Here is a 24,221-nt window from a genome sequence, read left to right on the forward strand (position 1 = left end):
CTTAACTCTGGGAAACAAACTGAGGGTTACAGAAGGGAAGGGAGTGGGGGCATGGTGTAACTGGGTGATGGGCATTAAGGAGGGCATGTGATGTGATGAGTACTGGGTGTTATATGCAAACACTACATCTGAAACTAATGATGTAGTATATGTTGGCTAATTGAATTTAAATTAAAAAAAGAAAAAAATAGACCTTATTTCTCTAACAATTTAAAATACTTTCATTAGCAGTTTCATTTTCTCTCTCTCTCTACCCCCCCCCACACACAAACGTGTGCGCGCACACATACACACACCAAAACAGTAGAAGGAAGGTTGTGTAGAACTGGCTCAATCATTTTGTGAATTGATGAAAGAACAAGGAAATTGATTTTATGTAATCACCTTAGAAGGAGGTGGAAGTTACTCTACCACGGCAGTATCTAGATGTTTTCTGCTAAATTCTTTTGTGGCATTAGGTTAGGAAGATCTCTTTTATTTACCCTGAGGACATAATCATGACCGTACAAAAAGATTTATTTCCATGAACATTCACACAAGTACTGTTTATAATGCAGAAAATTGGAAGCAGTCTAACCAATAAAGGACTAGATAAAAATATGCACTATGAAAAAGATACTGTCGCCAATAAAAATTCCATCAAAGAGTATTTACCAATAAGGAACAAGTTTATAATATAACTGAAAAAATTCCAAGTTACAAAATTATCATTTAGTAGGTTCCCAATTTAATAAAATAAAAAGTATAGGACTTCTGGTTTCAGGTTCCACATGTAAGGAGCTTTGGAAATCACCACTCCTAACAAAAAGCTGAACAGACTGAAAAATCAACAACTCTTCTTTGATCCTTAAGAAAGGGGTGACAAACTGCTGTCCCCAAATTGGAGAGACAGTCAGGCAAATACAGGGAGTCTTAACTTACAGAGTAAAGAGTCAGGAGTGAAAGCCACCCCAGGAACCAGTGCCAGGGTAAGGAAACCTCAATTGTAATGGATGAATTGTTGGATGCTCAGTGTGGACGTATCTGAGAGTTAAGAACTGCAGGCAAATAAAGGAGGGGCTCCGCATTATTTTGAGATTTACCTCCAGGAGCATGACTAGATTCCCACAGAAAATACTAGAGAAAATTCCCCTCTGCTTCCGGCAGTGGGAGGGAGAAACCATTTCAAAATACTCCAGAGCACTGTTTTTCTAAGAAAGGTTTGTCCTCAGGGCAGACTGGTTAATGACAGTCTAAACTACTGGGGTATTATCAGAGTCTAAGTGACCTGGGGAAGAGAAATAGCCAACAATAGCCCACTGCAGCCATCTTGTCACACATAAGGGGGGAGAAAAAAACTAAGGAACTCGTGTGAAGTTCATGGTCCAGAGGTATAGGTTCACTAAATGACTGAGACCTAATCATAGGACTCTAGAAAGTTTCCCCTACCCCCATACCTCACTGCTATGTTACTAAAGGCCTATTTATCACAGTTCCTTTTACCTAGTACATCATGTTTATTGAGAAAAATTGGAAGGCATATCAAAAAGCAACAAAACAAAATTTGACAAGGCAGAGTAAGCATCAGAACCAGATATGGCAAGGATGTTGGAATTAAACTTAAAACAACTCTGATTCATATGCTAAGGGCTCTAATATATAAAGTAGACACCATGCAAGACAGATGGGCAATATGAGCAGAGTAATGGAGTGCGTACAAAAGAACCAAAAAGAAATGCTAGAGATTAAAAACACTGTTACAGATATGAAGAATGCCTTTGATGGGTTTATTAGTAGACTGGACATGACAGGAAAGAATCTCTGAGCTAGAGAATACATCAATAAAATCCTTGAAAACTGAAAAGCAAATAGGAAAAAAATAAACTAAAACAAAAACAAAAACAAAAAATAGAACAGAATATCCAAGGACTGTGGGAAACTACAAATGTGTGACATACATGTAATGGTAATACCAGAAGTAGAAGAAAAAAAGGAACAGAAGAAATATCTTAAAGAATAATGACTGAGAATTTCTCCACTTTAATGTCAGATAGCAAATCGTAGATCTAGGCAGCTCAGAGAACACCAACTAGAAAAATTCCAAAAAAGGATATCATCTTTAAACTGCAGAAAATCAAAGATAAAGAAAAAAGAAACCCTAAAGGAACATAGAGAAACAAACAAACAAACAAACTTGCTTATAGAAAAACAAAAACAAGAATGATATTTGACTTCTCCTTAGAAACCATGTGCAAGAAGAAAGTAGAGTGAAATCTTTAAAGTGTACAAAAATAATAATAAAAACCCACAAACACAAAATTCTGGACACTATGAAACTATCCTTCAAAAGTGAAAGAGAAATAAAGACTTTCTTTGAAAATCAAATATTGTGATAATTTGTTGCTAGTAGACCTGCCTGCAAGAAAAGTTAAAAGAAGTTTTTTAGAAAGAAGGAGATAATATAGGTCAGAATCTGATCTGTATAAAGAAAAGAAGAGCATCAAAGAAGAAATAACTGAAGGTAAAATAAAAACATTTATTTTTCTTATTGGTAATTGATCTAACAGATTATAGTTTGCCCAAAATAATAATAGCAACAGTGTATTTGAGTATGTATGTTTATGTGTATATGATATGTACATGTATATGTATATATAAAAATGAATGACAGCAATGATACAAAGGATGGAAGGGAGGAATTAGGATTATTTTGCTATTGTAAGGTAATAATACTATCCGTGAAATGGTATAGTGTTATTTGAAAGTGGACTTGAACTAGTTATAAATGTATATAGCAAACTAGGAAAACCACTAAAAAATTGGGGAAAAAAGGGATAACTGATATACTAAGAAAGGAGAGGAAATGGAATCATATAAAATGCTCACTCAATTAAAATCACAAAAGACAGATAAAGAGTGGAAGACAAAATATGAACAAAGGCAAAGAACAAGGGAAAAAAAATACCAGTAATGAATATGGTAGGTATCAATCCAACTATATCAGTAATCATTTTGAATGTCAATGATCGAAATGCACCAATAAAAAGACAGATGTTGTCAAAGTAGATCAGAAAATGAGACCCAACTATATGTTGTATACAAGAAACATACTTTAAATATAAAGATATATAATGATTAAAAGTATATGGACAGGGAAAAATATACAATATTAATACTAATCAAAGAAGGAGGCATAGCTATATTAATTTCAGACAGAGCAGACTTTAAAGTAAAGAAAGTTATCAGGGATTAAAAAGGACATTATATAATGATAATGGAGTGTCTCCAAGAAGACTTAACAATTCTTAATGTGCATGGGCCTAACAACAGAGCATCAAACGGTGTGAGGCAAAAATTGACAGAACTGCAAGTAGAAACAGTTGAATCCACCATCATGGTTAGAGAATTCAATACTTCTGTCTCAGAAATAGATCCAGCAGGCAGAAAATCAGTAAGGATATAACTGAACTCAGTAGCACCACCAATAAACTGCATATAATTAACATCTATAGACTAATTCATCCAACAACAGCAGAATACATATTTTTCTCAGGCTTACATGGAACATTCACCAAGGTAGACCACATTCTGGGCCATAAAACACATTTTGACAAATTTAAAAGAAATGAAGCATACAGTGTCTGCTCTCAGACCACAATGGATTAAATTAGAAATAAATAGCAGAAAGATAACTGGAAAATCCCAAAATATGTGGAGATTAAACACTCTTCTAAATAACACATGGATCAAAGAATAAATCTCAAAAGAAATTACAAAGATATTTTTAATCAGAATGAAAATTTAGTCTTGAGTGCATATATTAGAAGAGAAGAAAGATCTAAAATCAAATCCAAGTTTCTGTCTTTTGAAACTAAAAAGTGAAGATCAAATTAAATACAAGCAGAAGAAAAGAGAAAATTAGAGCAGAATTAGAGTAGAAATCAATGAAATTGAAAACAGGAAATCAATAGAAAAAAACTAAGAAACCAAAAGTTGGTTCTTTGCAAAAATCAGCCGAATTGATAAGCCTCTAGCCAAGCTTACTAATGAGTGAGAGAGGTGAGAGAGAGAGAAGACACAAATTACTAACATGAGAAATAAAAGAGGGGGAGGGGACAGTACTGTAGATCCCATGGACACTTTAAGGATAATAAAAGAATACTATAAACAACTCTATGTCAACAAATTTGGTAACCTAGATGAAACGGACCAATTTCTGGAAAGACATAATCTCTCTAAACTCACACAAAAAGAAATAGACAATCTGAATAGGTCTTCAGCCAATTTCTATTAAAGAAATTGAATCAATAATTAATAACTTCCCCAAACAGAAAGCACTAGGCCCAGATAGGTTCACTGGTGAATTCTACCAAATAATAAAGGAAAAAAAATTATACCAATTCTTTACAATTGCTTTCAGAGGCTAAAAGCAAAGGTAATATGTCCTAACTCATCCTATGAGGCCAGCTCCACCCTAATACCAAAAAGTTACAAGAAAGAAGGAATCTTAGTAGACATATAAAAAAGACATTACAAGAAAAGAAATCCATAGACCAATCTCTCATGAACATGGATGCAAACACCATCAACAAAATATTAGCAAATTGAAAGCAAAGAATGAAAAGAATTATACACCATGACCAAGTGGGATTTATTCCAATTTTGCAAGTTTGTTAAACATTCAAAAATCAATTAGCATAATACATCACCTCAATAGACTAAAAAATTAAAAAAATCACATGAGCATATCAATAGATGCAAAAAAGTACTTGACAAAATCCAATACTAAGTCATAATAAAAACTCTCAGTAAACTAGGAATAGAGGGAAACTTCCCAAACTTGATACGAATCATCTGCAAAAAACCTACAGCTAACATCATTCTCAATGTGAGAAGCTCAAAGCTTTTCCACTAAGATTATGTAGAAGGCAAAAATGTCCCCTTCCACTATTCCTTTTCATCATTCTACTGGAAGTTCTTGCTAATACAACTAAGGCAAGAAAAGGAAACAAAACACAGATTAGGAAGGAAGACATAAAACTTTCTTTGCTGGGAGAAATATGATTGTCTATGTTGTAAATCCAAAAGCACTGACAAATTCCTGGAACTAATAAGCAATTATACAAGGTTGCAAGATACATGGTTCATATGCAAAAAAAGTAATTGTTTTTCTATATACTAACAAATTTGAAAAAATTTGAAAAAAATTCAATACCATTTCCATTAGCACCCCCAAAAGTGAAATACTTAGGTATAAATTTAACAAAATATGTACAAGAGCTATATGATGAAAATTACAAAACTCTGATGAACAAAATCAAGTAAGAACTAAAAAAAATGGAGAGATAGTCTATGTTCATGGATAGGAAGACTCAATATTGTTAAGATGTCAGTTTTTCCCAACTTAACTTATAGATTCAATGCCATCCCAATCAGAATCTCAGCAAGTTATTTTATAGATATGGGCAAACTGATTCTAAAGTTTATATGGAGAGGCAAAGGACCCAGAATAGCCAACTCAATATCGAAGGAGAACAAAGTTGGAAAACTGACACTATCCAACTTCAACACTTACTATAAACCTACAGTAATCAAGATAGTGTGGTCTTGGCAAGAAAACAGACAAATAGATGATTAAAACAAAATAGAGAGCTGAGCTGAGAAATAGAGCCACATAATAATAGTCAATGGATCTTTGACTAAGGAGCAAAGGCAATACAATGGAGCAAAGGGAGTCTCTTCAAAAAGCGGTGCTGGAACAACTGGAAATCTACATGCAAAAATGCACCTACATACAGATATTACATCCTTACAAAAACTACTCAGAATGGATCACAGACCTAAATATATAATGCAAAACTATAAAACTCCTAGAAGATAAGAAAAGAGAAAACCTAGACAACTCTGAGTATGGTGATGCCTTTTTAGATACAACACCAAAAACATGATCCATGATAAGCTGGACTTCATTAAAATGAAAAAAAAACAAACAAACCTCTGCAAAAGATAATATCTAAAGGATTAGAAGATAAGCCATACACTGGGAGAAAATATTTGCAAAAGACACATCTAATAAAGGACTCTTCTGAAAAATATTCAAAAATCTCTTAAACAAAAAAACAAACAAAAAACAAACAAAAAATTACCAAAATTAGAAAATCAGCCAAAAATCTTAAATACCTTACCAAAGAAGATATACAGGTGGCAAATAGGCATATGAAAAGATGCTCCACATCATATGTCATCAGGTAAATGCAAAATTAAAAAAAAATTAACAGTACACATCTATCCATTAGAACAGCCAAAATCTGAACACTGACAATATCAAATGTTAGTGAGGATTTGGAGCAACATGAACTCTCATATATTGCTGGTGAGAATGCAAAATGGTACAGCCATTTTTGAAAATAGTTTGGTGGTTTCTGACAACGTTAAACATAGTCTTACCATGTAATTCAGGAATCATGCTCCCTGGCATTTACCCAAATCAGTTGAAACCTTATGTGAACACAAAAACCTGCCCATGGATGTTTATAGCACAGCTTTCTTCATAACTGCCAAAACTTGGGAGCAACTGAAATGTCCTTCAGTAGATGAATGGATAAACTGTGGTACATCCAGACAATGAAATATTACTTACAGCTAAAATGAAATGAACTATCAAGCAATGAAAAGACATGGAAGAACCTTAAATGCATATTACTAAGTGAATGAAGTCAGTCTGAAAAGACTACATACTGTATTATACCAACTATATGACATTCTGGAAAAAACAAAACTATACAGACAGTAAAAAGATAAGGGGTTGCCAGGGGTCTGGGGTGGGGTGGGGGTGAATGGGCAGAACACAGAAGATTTTTTTGGCAGTGAAAATACTCCGTATGCCACCATAGTGAAAGGTACTTGTCATTACACATTTGTCCAAACACATGGATTATACAATGCCAAGAGTGCACCCTAAAATAATCTGTGGACTTTAGGTAATTATGATGTGTCAATGCAGATCCATCCTTAAGTGGTGGAACATTCTGGTGAGTGATGTTGATAATGGGAGTAGGTATGCATGTTGTCGGGGTGGGGTGTATGGAGTATATGGGAAATCTCTATCTCCCTCATTTTTCAAGTAAACATAAAACTGCTTTAAAAAAATAAAGTCTTTTAAAGTACACATATATAGAACTATGTGGTAGGGATTTAAGATACATTCTTGAATGCATAAGAATACATTGGCCATATATATATGTTGAAACCTCATGTGATTGGTAGGTAAGACATATACATTGGCCATATATATCTGTATCTATCTATATCTAATATATATATGAGAGTTCATGTTGCTCCAAATCCTCACTAACATTTGATATTGTCAGTGTACAGATTTTGGCTGTTCTAACGAATAGATTTAATAATATATAGACATAGATACATATATATTATTAGATCTATTCGTTAGAACAGCCAAAATGTACATCTATAGATATAGATATAGATGTACATATTCCATTAATATCAAGAGTGGTTATTTCTGACTGATGGGGTTATGGGTAATTTTATTATATATAATCCTAATAATGTTAATTAATAATATTTAATATACATAATATATATTTTGGTTTTTCTATAATGAAAATTATTTGTTTTACAGATTGAACTATATACATTCCTCAAATAGTTGAATGATTTGAATGATCAAGAATAACTGATGAATAAAATTAACTGATTAAGATTATAGACTGAGCACATGTTTTTTTACCCCTCCTCTACACATGTAAATGAAATAATAGAAAAGATTATTTTCTTTATGGGTCATGACAAAAATGGGTAGGAAGCACTGCTCTGCAATTAGTATGTGAAATGAATCAGCTTTTCACAAATCATCTCTATGTTAAGGTGATCTAAACAATTCTAAAATATATCATCTAGAACAAAGGTGACTCTCCTCTTTCATTTTTTTTAAATTTTATTTTATTATGGTATGTTAATCACCATACATTAGATCATTAGTTTTTGATGTAGTGTTCCATGATTCATTGTCTGCGTATAAAACCCAGTGCTCCATTCAATATGTGCCTTCTTTAATACCCATCATCAGGCTAACCCATACCCCTACCCTCCTCCCCTAACTCTCCTCTTTTAAAATGAATTTAATATTAGGCAAAAATAACTATAGATACCCTAAGGCAAGATAATTTTGTGTATTTTTCTTAACAACCAATAAAATTGCACTGCAAACTAATAAATAGTAAAGCTTTGTAAAATAATAAAGCACTAGAAAATAAATTTTCCTTTATGAATTAAGTCACAAAAATGGGTATATATGTAATTTTCTTAAAAATATTTATTTATTATTTCAGAGAGAGACAGAAAGAGAGAGCAGGGAGGGGAGAGGGGGAGAATCTCAAGCAGACTTCCCACTGAGCACAAGCCCAAGGCAGGGCTCAATCCCAGGACCCTGAGATCATGACCTGAGCTGAAACCAAGAGTTGGATGCTTAACCAACTGAGCCACCCAGGTGCCCATATATGTAATTTTTAAAGCTTGCCATATGCTTTCCAAAACAGACACTCTTTAATAATACTTTTTTCAAGAAGTATAATTTTTAGCTTAGATTTTTAAAATTTTGTTTCTATTTATTTGTCAATTGATTAAATCCTCATTTGACATGAGGACAGGTTTTCAGATAATCAACAAAACTAGGTGAAGACTGGAAAAAAGTGGAATCTTATTTTTATCATATTTGAATTGCTTTTGTTATATTGATTTGGAAAAAAAAAAAAAGCGCTATTCCTCCAAAGACTCTTCAAATCTGGCAATAGTTAACAGACAAACCAAAGGTTCACTTTTCATCATAAATGTTTTGGAAACAACAACAATAACAAAAACTAATCTAGAAGAAATATACCTACTACTAATAAAACCCTCTTGTCCTCCCAAGTAACCTTGGGAAAAGTACTATGTATTATGAACTTCAGTATCCTCAATTACTTAACAGCATAAATAGTGCCCTTCCTGTTGGACTGTTTTCATTACATTTAATAATATGTATGATGTGTCAGGCCTAAAACAGACATTCAATTTTAGTTTCCTTCTCTTTTTTCTGATTTCTTACATCAAATGAAACATAAAACATAAAACAACATTTTATATTTTCAAAAGATTCTAAATCAATTTTTCTCAATTTATAATCCAACTATTATTTAGAAAGGACTACAACATTTCCCTGGAATTTCAACAACTGAGTATCAGTGTTTTTGTCAAATTTATAATCTTGGTAAATGATTCTATCATCACAGTACTGTTGATTTTATTAAGTGTGCTTAAGGCAGTACAAAACCTAGCATGCTTTTCTGGAGTTTTAATGATCAAAACCAAAACTATAATACTCTACACCATTCAGGGAAGTAAACACATAATTTCTCCAAGAGGTTAAAAAAAATAAATGTCCTGTACAAAGAGATGTAATTTTTACCAACATATTGGTCTAGTCACTAGTATTCTTAAACAATCTTTTTTTTTTTAAGATTTTATTTATTTTGAATTGAGAGAGAGTGAGCAAGAGAGAGAGCATGAGTAGAGAGAGGGGCAGAAGGAGAGAAAGAATCAGACTCCCCTGCTGAGCAGGGGGCCTGACATGGGGCTTGATCCCAGGATCATGACCTGAGCCAAAGGCAGATGCTTAACTGACTGAGCCACCCAGGCACCTTCCATTTCCACATTCTCAAACAATCTTTGTTGTATGTTGTACATTATAGTGGACACTAAATAAGAAATATTTCATTCAAGGCTACCTCCAAGACAAAAATAATACTGATAACAATAAAACTTCTTACCTACCAAACACATACAAAGATGAATATTTACTCAGTATAGCCAAGCAGATGTTGGTCTCCAATAAGAAGATAAATCTACTTTGTTTTAAATGCCCATTTCTTTCTTGGCACTCTAATTGCACAAACTCTACTAGCTAAAATCTCTCAAACGTTAGCATGAATGCAAATTTATACTTGACTCTTGATATTTTACCTTTTAATTTTAGTTCATAACATGTAGGGATACTTCTGAGGCAAAGCGCGTGTAAGGAGATGCTTTCTTTGGTGGCTTGTGTGTTCCATTCTTACCTGCATTTCCATTTCATTTTGTTTATTATATTTTCTCCTTTTTCCTAGCGTTTCCCTTCCCTTTTCCTAATCCATCACCTACTACCCACTCTTCCTTTAAGGGGCTTTTTTCTACTGACCTCTTAGTCAAACTTGCTGCACAGAAATGGTACTATATATACATTGCAACTCAGCGTGTGGTCTTCAGACCAGTGGCCTATTAGAAATGCAAACTCCCAGCCTCTGCCCTGGACCTGCTAAATCAGAATATACATTTTAAAAGGATCCCCAGTGATCTGAATGCGCAATGAAGTTTGAGAAGCAATGTGCAGTAACAACTTCTACCTTAGTGTGATAACTTTCCATTACATTATCATAGCATAAACCATTAACTGAAATTATATCATGTATTTACTTGTTTCCTTGTTTCTTGCCCATCCATCTAGAAGTCAAGCTTTTGAGATCAGGCAGTTAGTTCTTTTCCTTCACCTCAGCGTCTCCAGTGCATACAAAAGGGCCTTTCACAGAGTAGATGCTGTAAGTATTTGTTGCCTGATTTAATGACTGAATTAATCCATGACTAGCTTTTATTATGGGGGCGGGGGTAGTAGTGGCTTGAATTTCAAGGCCAGTAATTTATCTAGTACACTGTCTGCCTGACTGTCTTAAAAAGGTACATCTGTGTTTCAGTCAGTGTGACTCTGAAAACACGGAACTGAACAAAGCTAGAGAAAATCACCATAGCTTAGAAAGCACTAAGCTTGCCTCTCTTCCTACACATTTTCCATTGCTATGTTTTCTGAGAGTTGCTAAGTCAGTTTTAGAATCATCATTACATCAACATTATCTCCTCTATCTGGATATACGAAGCACTGAGATAAAGGAACTGAAAGGCCAGATAATGAAACAAACTCTAATTACATCCTCTCTGAAGAAGTTCAACACGTGTCAAGATAATTCCTTTAAGCAGATTGTCCAGAATGAAATAAAGCCAAGATCTGTTGAATAAGATTGCAAACAAAACTGACCATCAGACTTTCATTTATTACCTTTAATGAATAACATTGTAAAGCTTTGAATCTATTTGCTATATTTTCAAAATCAAGCTACAAGAAAAATATTTGTGTGAACTGATCATTCCAAGTTTGAGTGTTAAATTTTACATGGGATATAGAATTCATGAGTAGAGGAAAGAGTTTTTGTTGTTGTTGTCTTACAAAATATTCCATTGAAATACCTAAGTATGATAATGCACACTCAACCTTGACATATTCAGCAATTTGCCAGTTTATGTTGTTATTCTTTTGTTACGATAAAGAAAAAGCATAGATTAATTTGAATAGAGATTCATAAAATGTATAGTTTGAGCAGTGTTCCATATGAAGTTGCAGTAGCATGAGAAAATTTTTGTTATAATGTTACCTGAATAAAAAAGCCTATATATGCATATGTGTTCAGATATATGCACATACATATGTATATGCATAAATATATGTAAGTGTATATGTATATATAAATATACTATTTGTACATATATATAATATGACAAGAAAAATCAGTTATCTTAACTGATTATTTTTGAGAAGTGGGAATAAAAGTCATTTTCTTTTTCATTTTTTATAATATACACTAGACTTTCAACAATCCATAAATATTACGTTTTCTAGTCACTAGACAAAAATGAACATCAAAAAATTATTCACCATTCTTAATGGATAAGAGGACAGCAACAATTCCATTTTTCATAATTAAATTTATGTTTTTACAAAATAATAAATATAATATTTTTACAAATATAATATTCATTATATGTAATTTAGAACACACAAATAAAAAGAAGAAAATAAAATCACCTATAATTTCATTTCCTAGAGATAACTCCAGCTAACTTTTTGATATATACCTTTTAGCCTTTGTTTGAGGACTATAAATGCATATTTTTGAAAGAGTAAAATGGGATAATCCTGTACATATTCATTCTTCTGGGTGTAATAATAATGTTTTATACAGGCGTACCTTGTAGTTATGGTGGGTTCAGTTTCAGACCACTGCAATAAAGCAAATATTGCAAAAAGGCAGGTCAAATAATTTTTTTTGTTTCCTAGTGCATATAAAAGTTATGTTTACACTATACTGTAGTCTATAAAGTGTGTGATAGCGATAGCATTATGTCTAAAAATAGTACATACCTTAATTAAAAAATATTTGCTAAATATTTTTAGCAACATTTGCTAAAAATTACTAACCATTATCTGTGCTTTCATGGGGTCATAATCTTTTTGCTTATGGAGGGTCTTGCCTTGACATAGATGGCTGCTGACTGATCAGGGTGGTGGTTGCTGAAGGCTTGTGTGACCTTGGCAATTTCTTAAAATAACACAACAGTGAAGTTTACCACGTTGATTGGCTCTTCCTTTCACTAATGCTTTCCCTCTAGCATGTGATGCTATTTGATAGCATTCTGTCCATAGTAGAACTTTTTCCAAATTTGATTCAATCCTCTAAAACCCTGCTGCTGCTTTATCACCTAAGTCTAGGTAATATTCTAAATCCTTTGTTGTCATTTCAACGATCTTCACCAGGAGTAGATTCCACCTCAAGAAACTACTTCCTTGCTCATCCATAACAAGTAACTCCTCATCCATTCAAGTTCTATCATGAGATCGCCAGCAATTCAGTTCACACCTTCAGGCTCTACTTCTAATTCTAGTTCTCTCACTATTTCCATCACATGTGCAGTTACTTCCTCCCCTGAAGTCTTGAGCCCCTCAAAGTCCTCCATGAAGGTTGGAACCAACTTCTTCCAAACTCTGATTAATGTTGATATCATATTGCCATGAATCACAATGTTCTTAAGGGCATCTAGAATGATGAATCCTTTCCAGAAGGTTTTCAATTTACTTTGCCCCGATCCATCCGTAGCCTTAAGAAATGTGTTTCTTAAATCATAGGACTTGAAAGTCAAAATTTCTATTGGACCTCTGGGCTGCAGATTGGATGTTGTGTTAGGAGGCATGAAAACATGAATCTCATTGTATGACTCCATCAGAGCTGTTGGGTGACTAAATGCATTGTCAATGAGCAGTCATATTTTGAAAGGAATCTTTTATTCTGAGTGGTAGGTCTCTACAGTGGGCTTAAAATATTCAGGGAACCATGTTGTAGACAGATGTGCTGTCATCCAGGCCTTGTTGTTCCATTTATAGAGCACAGACAGAGATTTAACATAATTCTTCATAAGTCTTCAGGGCCATAAACTTTTCAGAATGGTAAATGAGCATTTGGCTTCAACTTAAAGTCACTGCATTAGCCCCGAACAAGAGAGTCAGACTGTCCTTTGAAGCTTTGAAGCCAGGCATTGTCTTCTCCTCTCTAGCTATTAAAGTCCTAAATGGCATTTTCTTTTAATAAAAGGCTGTTTCATATGACTACATAAAAAATCTGTTGTTTAGTGTAGCCACCTTCATTAATGATCTTAGCTAGATCTTCCAGATAACTTACTGTAGCTTCTATATCAGCACTTGCTGCTTCACTTTGCACTTTGATGTAATAGAGATGGCTTCTTTCCTTAAACCTCATGAACCAACCTCTGCTAGCTTCAGACTTTTCTTCTGCAACTTCCTCACTTCTAGTCTTCATAGAGTTGAAGAGAGCTAGGGCCTTGCTCTAGATTAGGTTTTGGTTTAAGGGGATGTCATGGCTGGTTTGACCTTCTATTCACAACTTCACTAACTGGCACAAGAGGCCTAGCTTTCAGCCTATCTGGGCTTTTGACATGTCTTCTTCACTAAGCTTAATTATTTACTGCTTTTGAATTTAAGTGAGAGATATGCACCTCTTCTTTTTACTTGAACACTTAGAGGCCACTGTAGGGTTACTAATTGGCCTAATTTCAATATGGTTTTGTTTCAGGAAATAGGAAGGCTCAAGGAGAAGGAGAGAGATGGGGAAGGCTGGTAGGCGGAGCAGAGAGAACACACACAACATTTACCCATTAAGTTCGCCATCTTATATGGGTGTGGTTCATGGCACCACAAAAAATTACAACAGTAACTTCAAAGATCACTGATCACAGATCACCACAATAAGTATAAAAATAATGAAAGAGTTTGAAATATATGAAAGAATTATCAAAATGTGATGCTGAGACACAAAGTCAGCAAATGTAGGAAAAACAGTGCTGATAAGCTTGCTTGATGCAGGGTTGCCACAAACCTTCAATTTGTAAAAAACACAAAAACTGTGATGCACAATGAAGCAAAGCACAGTAAAACAAGGTATGGCTGTATTCCAATGGCTCTTTGCAATCAAGATTTTCACATACATTGTATTTTATTTTAAACACACACAAAACTATAATCCCTATTGAATGATGGATTACTGAATTTATGTCAACCATTTAAAACTATCTGCAGAGAGTTTTAAAATTCTGTATCAGAAACTGTTCCTCCCCCATAAATTTTTCAGCTGAACAGAATCTTTTATGTGCAGACAATACAGTATTTGTATCAAACAGAGTTAAACAAATAAAAGGTAGATATAATTAACCCAGGAAGAAAGTAATAGAACCATAAATAGTAAATTCAAATCTTAAATTTTGCAAATTAAATGATGAAGATCCTCTGGTCCTTGTGTAGGAAATAAAATGTCAGTATTGTTTATAAAATGATTTGAGTTTATTCCTCCTTAAGCTTTAAGTAGTTTAACTAGAGACATTACTCTCCGCATGTGTATGTGTGTATCCTAACTAAGAACACTTAATGCTCCACATGTTGGTTGTTAAGATAAAAACCACTGTGAGGATCAAGCATTCAGACTGGCCTTCTCAGAATGGGCCTTAAATATAAAACACTGAAGATGGGGGGAGGAGAACATTCTCATCACCAGAACCACGCTCCTATTACTCTTCCAGTCAATCTACATGAGATTGAGGAACTGACTATCTTATTCATTGTTGAACACATAACAATTTGTAAAATGGAAGAAGTAATATATTACAAATGAAAATGCTTAAAGAAGATAAGGCTCGGGGAAGTTGACTAAAAGCAGAGAAGTGCCAGCCTCTCTTTGTGACGGGTCTACATACAATTGTCTTTCCTTTGAAACAAGGGGAACCATCCATTTTAATGGCAATTATAATGTTTTTGGTTTTGCCACTGCCTTTGGTCAAGTATTTACACATAGCTACAGATTCTAATGTGGTAGGTTTCAGGAGACTACAGAAGACTACGTACAGGGAAGCAAGAGCAAGACAAGTGTGTCTAATCTGACTTCCTCAATGGCTCAGCAGAGAAGGGCATGAGGCTATTGAGTAGCTAGACTTAAGAATGACTCAATAGCTGAAAAAGAAAGGAGGGAAGCTGTTAGGAAGACAAGAGGATCTTAGAAAGACAGACTAAAAAGAGAGAGAAGGGCATATCCTTCTATAACGTCCAAAAAGTCTCCCTTGGAAAGAGTGAGAAAAATAGATTGTACATTTGAATTACCTAAGTATAAGTCAATAGAATGTTTTTTTTTAACTTCCATGAATGAATGATTAGATTAAATTAAATAATAAAAGCATGAAAAATGTATTAGAAAACCACCCTTCACTTCAAATTTCATGCCCTTTCCACTGGACTTGAATTTCTCTGACATCATCAGTGAGTGAATATACTGTCTTAACAAGGTGATCTAACTCCTGACTTTTCCTCTCCCAGTGTAGCAAGATCAGCCATAAATTACTGTCAGAAAGCTGGAATTTCAGTGATGATGTTTAGTAAATGAAAAGGAAGCTATCGTCAATTCATTGCCTAAAAGGAAGAGAATTTAAAAAGAGATTTGATCTAAAATGAATACCCATGCAAACAATGAATCACGGAACACTACATCAAAAACTAATGATGTATGGTGATTAACATAACATAATATAAATAAATAAATAAATAAATAAATAAATAAATAAATCCCAGATCATCCACCTGCAAAAAAATAAATAAAATGAATACCCATGATTTTATAAATAAACTTCCTCAGGATTATTAATAACACCTAACAACTACTGAACACTTACTATGTGCTAAGTAGTGTTTTTACAGCTTTGCATATATTAACACACTTAATACTTACCAATTCCATGAAATAGGTGATAATATCATCCTCATTTTACAAATTAATTCATTTCTTCTTTGAACAAATATTTATGAAGCACTACGTGCCAAGTGTTATACAGGATGCTGAGGCAAGCCTTCCTTCCCAGACTTGCAGTCTAATGGGATGGAGGCAAACCTACCTGAATAAAATGTGGAGTGTAGCAGATGCTGGAAAGGGCTGGGGAGAAAAGTAAAGCCAGGAAGCCTAACGGGACTTCAAGGAGACGGAGTGGGAGCTGCTGTTTTAAATGAGGAAAATAAGAGGCTGGGCAGCGAATTAAGTCTTCCAAGGCCACACTGCTAGTTATTGCTGAAGACAAAGAGGAAACTAATCAGGTTGCAGAGATGCCTAATCACTACACTATACCGTCCCTCCGCACTCAGCGAAATCATACATATGGCAATTTATCACAGGGATGATCTGACAGAATCAAAGACACAAAATTTTCAGAGCTGTTAAAAACAACATATGGTCTAAAACTCCAGTGAAAATGTCTAAGGCATTAATTCTCATGATAGCATAAGACTGTACTCCATTTGACATTAAATTGATGTTCCAGTTAGGATAGCTAATTTACATAGAAATGGCAGTTTATGTGTGAGTGTGTATGTTTACCAGTCTTGTTGCTCACTGAATTATCTCACAAGAATGTCTTATTTTACAAAGAATTCCCAGGAGCATTTTATGTGTGGTCGGATTGACTCTTGCTACCAGAGAAAATGACTCTTTTTATAATGCCAAACAGGTGGAATCATTATCAATAGGTAATGACGATTCTTCTCAGTCTAAATTGGATTTGAAGGAGAAAGATACATTTCTGAGTTTTATTCTTTCAAGTATCTTCAAATTCTTTACAATTATCTAAGCATAACTTGAATTTTGATGACAAACTTTCTTTTCTATGTTTTAGAAAAATGTCTACCAGCATTTAACACATTTTAAATAATAATCGACATCTTAACCTGATATATCTAAGACTATTTCCATAAAGTAGTAGAAACTCTGTACCTGAGGATGTTATTTTAACTTCCAATTTAAATTATAATTGCTATATGTAAATAATTTTAGGATGTGTTGTAGTTTTTAGTTTCATATTTTCATGTGACTAGACAAAATCACTTTGAAATTGCCTGCTTTCATGTAAAAGCAGCCTTTTAAGTGATACTGAAATATTATATATAAGCATGACTCTTCTTCAACTTGAATAAATATTATAGAAACTGAATCTACCCACCTTTGGGGCAGAAATAGGTTTTGCCTTTTTTCCCCATTTATTCCGTGATATAATAAAATGAGGAAGAAATTTTGGCAGTTAAGCCAAAAAATTGTTTTTGAGGGAGGGCTCACCTTGTTGACAGATAAGCCCCTAAAAGAAGTCTTTTTGGGTTAGGGTAAAAATAAGAAGTAACATGCATTGATTTCGGATTAAGTCTGAAATACCCTAGGTAGAGATTTATATACATAATTTCCTTTGACCTCACAATTATCCTAAGAGATGCATACTATTGTTTTCTGATTTTACTGATGAACAATTGGGTTTTTTAAAAAAGTCAAATTGTCATAGCTCACAGAGCTGGAATGAAACTCTTTGATTCCAAACACTGCACTCTTGGCCACAGAGCTATACTTTCCACTAAAGGGAAACACCCTTTGCTGATGCATACACCCTGCCCGTCCCCAGCTACACACATAAGAAGTACTAGCAAGCGGGCCTCATCAGCCAATTTGATTCTGCTAAGAGCTCAGAGGAGCCCTAATGACTCACTTTGTTTGCTTCATCTGTGACAATGCTTTATTTGTCTTGCAGCCACTCCAATCTCCTCCCCAGTCCCTGAATATAACCATCATCTTTCATTCTTTCATGTATGCTCCTTTTTTAAATTTATTTTTTAATTTAAATTCAATTAATTAACATATAATGTATTATTAGTTTTAGTGGTAGAGGTTCAGTGATTCATCAGTCTTATATAATGCCCAGTACTCATTTGCTCTTTTCTTTTTGCGTGTTGTACCTAGTCCCATTTTTCCTCCTAATTTTCAACACTCCCATCAATGGTTACTCCTTGTGGAAGACCTTTCCCAACTTCCCTGTAATCATAGCTCATAGGATGTACTATACATCATTAGAAAGTGTCACATGGATCATATCATTTATATATTATTTATTTTCCTATCTCTTTCAGTAGATAGTGAACTTTTGATAGTAGCAACTGATAATCTTCGTTTCTACCTCAATTTCCGGTAACTACCAAACACTGGCCACATAGTAGAAACCCAACAAATGTCAGTTGGCTAAAACCATTATTTAGCGGAAAATCAACCAAGCTAAAGGGGAAAACATGTATTGCAAAGGAAGGATCCTTATAGCCAATATATATATTTTAAAGGAAAATCATTAAAAATTGAGTAATGAAGAAAAATAAATAATATAGGTATTGTACTAACTAGCACAGTAAGTGAAGAAGCATATTAGACATAGAAAATACGAATTTTCTGGGTTATGGAATAAGCATTCCTAATTTCTAAATGTCTTCAGAATTATGAAAAAAAAAGCATTCTTAATATGTAAATGTAACAATAAAGGGGAAAACGATAAATGCTTGATTCAAATGTTTCAATTAATAATGTCAAAATACATCCTGGAGATCAAAAGGCTAATCAAAGAAAGTGTTTAAGTGCATGATGATCAGAACAATTTGGTATGATCAATACACTGATGAAGAAGGCACTATGGGTGCCATTTTATGTTGTTGAGTCAGTTAATATGATAGAATATTTATCATAAAAAGCACAAAATAGGGAAGTAACAGTGATAAGGAAACATGAAAACAAATCTTACTATAATAAAATGAGATCAATGAGGGAGGTACACATACTTAGAAGACGGTAGATCAGGAAAAGTGGGTAATATTTTTTGTTTGCAATTTTGAAAGGTATCACAATTGAAATGTGATATCAATTTTGAAATGTGATCCCTAAAATGAAAAAGAATACATTTTGGACAAAAAAGGAAATGTTTCAAATGGAAAATTCAGAAACCTATTTATTTTAAAAGTTTTAATTTTTAAAGTATTGCTATACTGTTTCAGACAGGAAAATGTTCTGAAGCTCGTTTACCATGAGAAAGATAACTGGAATAGAAAAACTACACAATATTTTATTCAAATAAAATATATTGCAAGTTTGTAAATGTAAATCAAGACGTAGGGCTTAAGACACAAAACATGTCAAATTTTAACACTCCTATTAAAGTTAGAATGTGGAGGTGCCTTATGAAACCTTAGCATCTCCCCACAATTGAAAATATAGATGATGAAGGAGAAGACTGACTGTCTGTGACAGCATTAGTAACCTCAGCTTCTAGTTATCGTTACCTCAGGTTTTCATACTAGTGTCTGAAATGTAAAGACCTGGACAATTTTAAGAACACTCTGATTAGAGTTGAGTATGTGTACATCCAAAAAATTAAAAATGATCTGGTATTCCTAAAGTACTCTAAAAGCTATTTTTTCAACATCAACCCAGAATTTGTTCACTAGTGTATTTATTTGAAATACGGGCACTGGAAGTATCTGGTTCATTCCAGTTCTGTCATTTTCTCCTCCCTTAACCTCCTATGTTTGTATTTTTACTTAAAAATCAGAATGGTACCAGTTAACAATTAAATACATATTTACATTAAGTTATAATAACAGTGCTTGACTCACAGAAATTCATACATGAACAGTAGAAAATATTTTTGTTGAAATGTAAGGAATAAACGGATCAATCATGAACAAAAAACGGAAGAGCAGTAATATGCTTTCTCATACGAGCATTAGTGTCATTTGAGAGTGGGGCTTCAGAATGGAGGAGCCAACATTCTGACTCATCATGGATTTTTCCAGATTCCTCCCCACTCCGACAGCATGGAGCCTGCACAAATAATTTAATGTCTTGGGGCCTAATGACATCACCTGTCAGTCAATAACAATGTTGTGTAAGATATTATTTGAGATGAGTTTTAACTCTGAAAACTTTAACTTTCAACTCTGTGATTTATTTATAAAAAGAGTTTTTTAAAAATAATTCCTCATATGAAGTACTAGAAAAATCTTCATTATAATTTTATAACATTTTCCATTTTTCATAATAGTTCATTTGTTTGTAGCTCATCTCTGAAACACTTTTGCTTATCCCTACATCAATATTTTGCACAATTCTGTGTAACTATCACTACTATTTAAATCTATGCTTCCTGGGATGCCTGGGTGGCTCAGTCAGTTAAGCATCTGCCTTCGGCTCAGGTCATGATCCCAGGGTCCTGGGATCGAGCCCCACATCGGGCTCCTTGCTCAGCGGGAAGCCTGCTTCTCCTTCTGCCTGCTGCACTTTCTCTCTGACAAATAAATAAATGAAATCTTAAAAAAATAAATCTATGCTTCCATATATTAATATTTTGTTTTATTATTTTGAACTATTTGTTCCAAACTGGAATCTTTCATTAAAGTGCAACATTGATTTGGGGGGAGATTTTCATTTTCTCATGGAACAGTTCTTAATACATCATTCTCAAGCCAAAGGTAAAATCTGAGATCCTGGGCTATCACTGCAGATGTTTTAAAACTTAAAAAAAATATTTTCATTCCCACATTCTTTCAGCAGTATAGTCTCATGCCTACTGTGCGTTGCCTTTTCTTTGAACAAAACTTATGATTTTGTGTTAAAAATGATTGTATGTACATATTAGGCAAATACTCTCTCAACTTTTAAGTATCTTATATTCTACATATAAGAATTTATCTTTGAAATGAAAAATGCCAAACTGTTAACAGTGATTGCGTCCAGGTATTGTCATTCTGAGTGACATTATTGTGTGTGTGTGCTTCTTTTATTTTTTCCGTACTATTCAGATTTTTATAATGAGCATATATTATTTTTATAATTAAAAAGAATAAAACCTTTAAATATTTTATTACTTTAAAATACTCATAATTCAAAGTCAGTGTCATATATTTGTTGAGATTAAAAAAACTATAAAATTAAATATGTGAAATTATATAGTATCCTTAAGGAAAGAAAAAACAACAACACTGTAGAGCTCCTTTTTCCTACCTTCTAAACAGCTTTGAAAGATGAAGAAACATTTGCAGATTAGACATGAACTTTATTTTCTCATATTTTTAAAGAATTTAAATGAGTTAAAAAGAACTTGGCCAGTTGGGTAACAAAATTATTGTGTTTTGTTCTAGTCATTGTGAATAATGGAATAACGATTGAGAAAATCCTTTACTTAAGAAGCTCCAGACTGCTGAAAGGGATGATAGAGCATTTGTTGGGGGGTTGGGTGGCATTCAAACAGGGCTGAAAAATACATGTTCTTTATTACTATAATGTTAGTCAAATTGAATTCTTATTGAGGTACTTGAATAAAAGGAAATGTTGAATAAAAGCTAAGCTTCATATGGGAAGCTATTAAAGAGACTGATGAGCATTACTTACATCCCTATAAATACAGTCTATAGCATTATGATACTATTAACAGTAAAAAAAAAATACCGACAGAGGATAAACTTAAGAGAAGGACTTCTGTTGATTTCCATCTGCCCAAACATTCCCATTACAATTCAAAAGGAAATCCTAATTGCCTAGTAAAGAGTACAACCATAAAAAGTTAATGGATATAGTTCCTAGGAAGACTGCAATTCCAACTCTGCTATTATGCAATTGTAAGTGGTGATTTAAAATTTTTTAGCTCTCCCAGTATATAGGAGTATTAAGACACTAGTAAAAGTAATTTGAAATCTCTCATGCAAACTTAAGGGGAAAAATACACATCTTCAATATATGAGTGCAAGTGAATTCCCATTTGGTGATATCATAAAATGTCTGACTTTTTAAATCTTTTTTTAATACACAACATAATTTAAAACTGCATATTGTGTTTCTCAGTGATGAATTAAAAGTTAAAATATAAGGACCTCTCACTTTATTTCCTATGTGAGATATAAAATTATGGGAAATCGGTGTTAGATACACTGTTTTGTTTCAAGCTGTTAGTTAATCTGATATGATTCTAAATTTGATCTTCTACTATAAACCTAAGTGTGGATGGGAAAATGTTACTGATGTTAAAAAAATAAAACTTAAAGTGTCTGCCTAGGAAAATAATTACCGAGACTCACAAATGGTTAGTTACCAGCTAGAATAAGGCATGTTTAAGTAAAACATAGTTCATATGTAAAATTTCCCTCCAATGGCTCAATCTTCACTTGAGAGTGAAGTTCTATAGGCATCAGATTACAATTTCGTAGGTTTCAAGATATTGACTATCTTGACACACATTTCAAAGCTAGAGATACATTTTCTGCAATAAAAAATGGCAATCTTTTGCTTTTCTTTTCTATACATAGTGTATTCCCTTTAACAGGAGTTAATATTCAGAGAAGCCTCAGATTGGTGCTGTTAATGCAGCAGATGAGCATGTACATGTATAAGTGAAACATGAAAAGGACAAGCTTTCAGCAAAAATTAAGAGAGTAGTATATTTGGAGTAGCAAGGAATGACACAAACTAGGTAGTATGTAGTTAATAGCATAATGACTCTGAGTAATATGAAACAGTACACCTTAGTTTTGATTCAACAAAGGGAGGTGGTAGAAATCTGGAATAGAGGGCAATATGTTTATATAATATGAATGTGATGAAAAGCTACCCAGCACAGTGTTTAAAATGCCATTGCTGGGGTGCCTGGGTGGTACAGTTGGTTAAGTGTCTCACTCTTGGTTTGGGCTCAGGTCCTGATCTCACAGGCATGCGATCGAGCCCTGCATCTGGCTCCACACTAAGCGCAGAGTCTGCTTGAGATTCTCTCTCCCTCTTCCTCTGCCCCTCCCCCTTGTGCTCTCTCTTTCTAAAATAAATAAATAAATCTTTTAAAAGGCCATTGCCAAGACAACTGAAAATATTCTGACCAAATGCCTTTCTTTTATGTGCAATAAATAACTTGCAATTACATCTGGTGTCTGAGACTTAATAAGCTTCTGTTAACAATTTTGGTATTTGAATTTCATTCTTCAATATATATAATAATGACCAAAAACTGACATTAGGACACAAAGTAAAATAAAATAAAGAAAAATAAGATTCAAAAAGATAAATTGATTAAAATAAAAAAAGACAAACTTTAAAAAGAATTTGAAAATGTGTCATAAAGTGAGGAGAACATTTTGAACCCTAAGTTTCTGCAGCCTCAGAAATAATTTGAGCTACTATATTAAATCATCTAAGCCAGAGAAGCTTACTGGGACAAAATAAAACCCTGTGTAGAGCATCACATACTTGAATTCACATTTATAATTCAGACTTTTTGAGTAATATACTTTTCAAACAATCCATCATTTTAATTGGAATTCTGAAGTTATAATGAACTATTAGTTTCTTAGAGAAAGAAAAAAAAGCAGATATTCAATCCTTGAATCAAAAAGTTGGCAGCTAATAATTTCTCAAACCTTAATACATTCTAGAAGTACAAAAACAGTTCTACCAGCCTTTGTCCTAAATATACTAAGTTATCATTATGAATTTACTGTTAGAATGGATGAATTATTGTCTAAATTAGTGAACAATCGATGTATGTGTCTTAAATCATGGGGCGCCTGGGTGGCTCAGATGGTTAAGCGTCTGCCTTCGGCTCAGGTCATGATCCCAGGGTCCTGGGATCGAGCCCCGCATTGGGCTCCCTGCTCAGCGGGAAGCCTGCTTCTCTCCCTCCCTCTGCTTTTCCCCCTGCTCATATTCTCTCTCTCTCTCTGTATCTCTGTGTCTCGAATGAATAAACCTTTAAAAGAAATTAAAATATTTGCTTATGGGCAAGCTTGCTGCTGTTCTAAGGCACCTTGACTTTATTCTGTTGGTGATGTAGAATCCCGTAATTGAGTCTGTGTTTCAGAAAGAGAGGAAAGGAGCCACCAGCAGCAGGCTGGAAAAATAAAGATGATGATACAGGTCAATGGGGATGGAGAATGGGAAAGC

General features: G+C 33.7%; 1 protein-coding gene across 1 annotated transcript in view; it reads right to left on the reverse strand.

Annotated features, from left to right (window-relative positions):
* Positions 1–24,221, reverse strand: part of BANK1 (B cell scaffold protein with ankyrin repeats 1) — a 281,977-nt gene that overhangs the window by 204,210 nt on the left and 53,546 nt on the right. Inside the window, exon 3 of the mRNA XM_081813132.1 lies at positions 16,348–16,517. Coding sequence (XP_081669258.1) covers positions 16,348–16,517 — 170 coding nt within the window. The remainder of the gene's footprint in view (positions 1–16,347; positions 16,518–24,221) is intronic.

Source organism: Leptonychotes weddellii, chromosome 2 (genome assembly GCF_054177405.1).
Source record: "Leptonychotes weddellii isolate Sample4059 chromosome 2, ASM5417740v2, whole genome shotgun sequence".
NCBI lineage: Eukaryota > Metazoa > Chordata > Mammalia > Carnivora > Phocidae > Leptonychotes > Leptonychotes weddellii.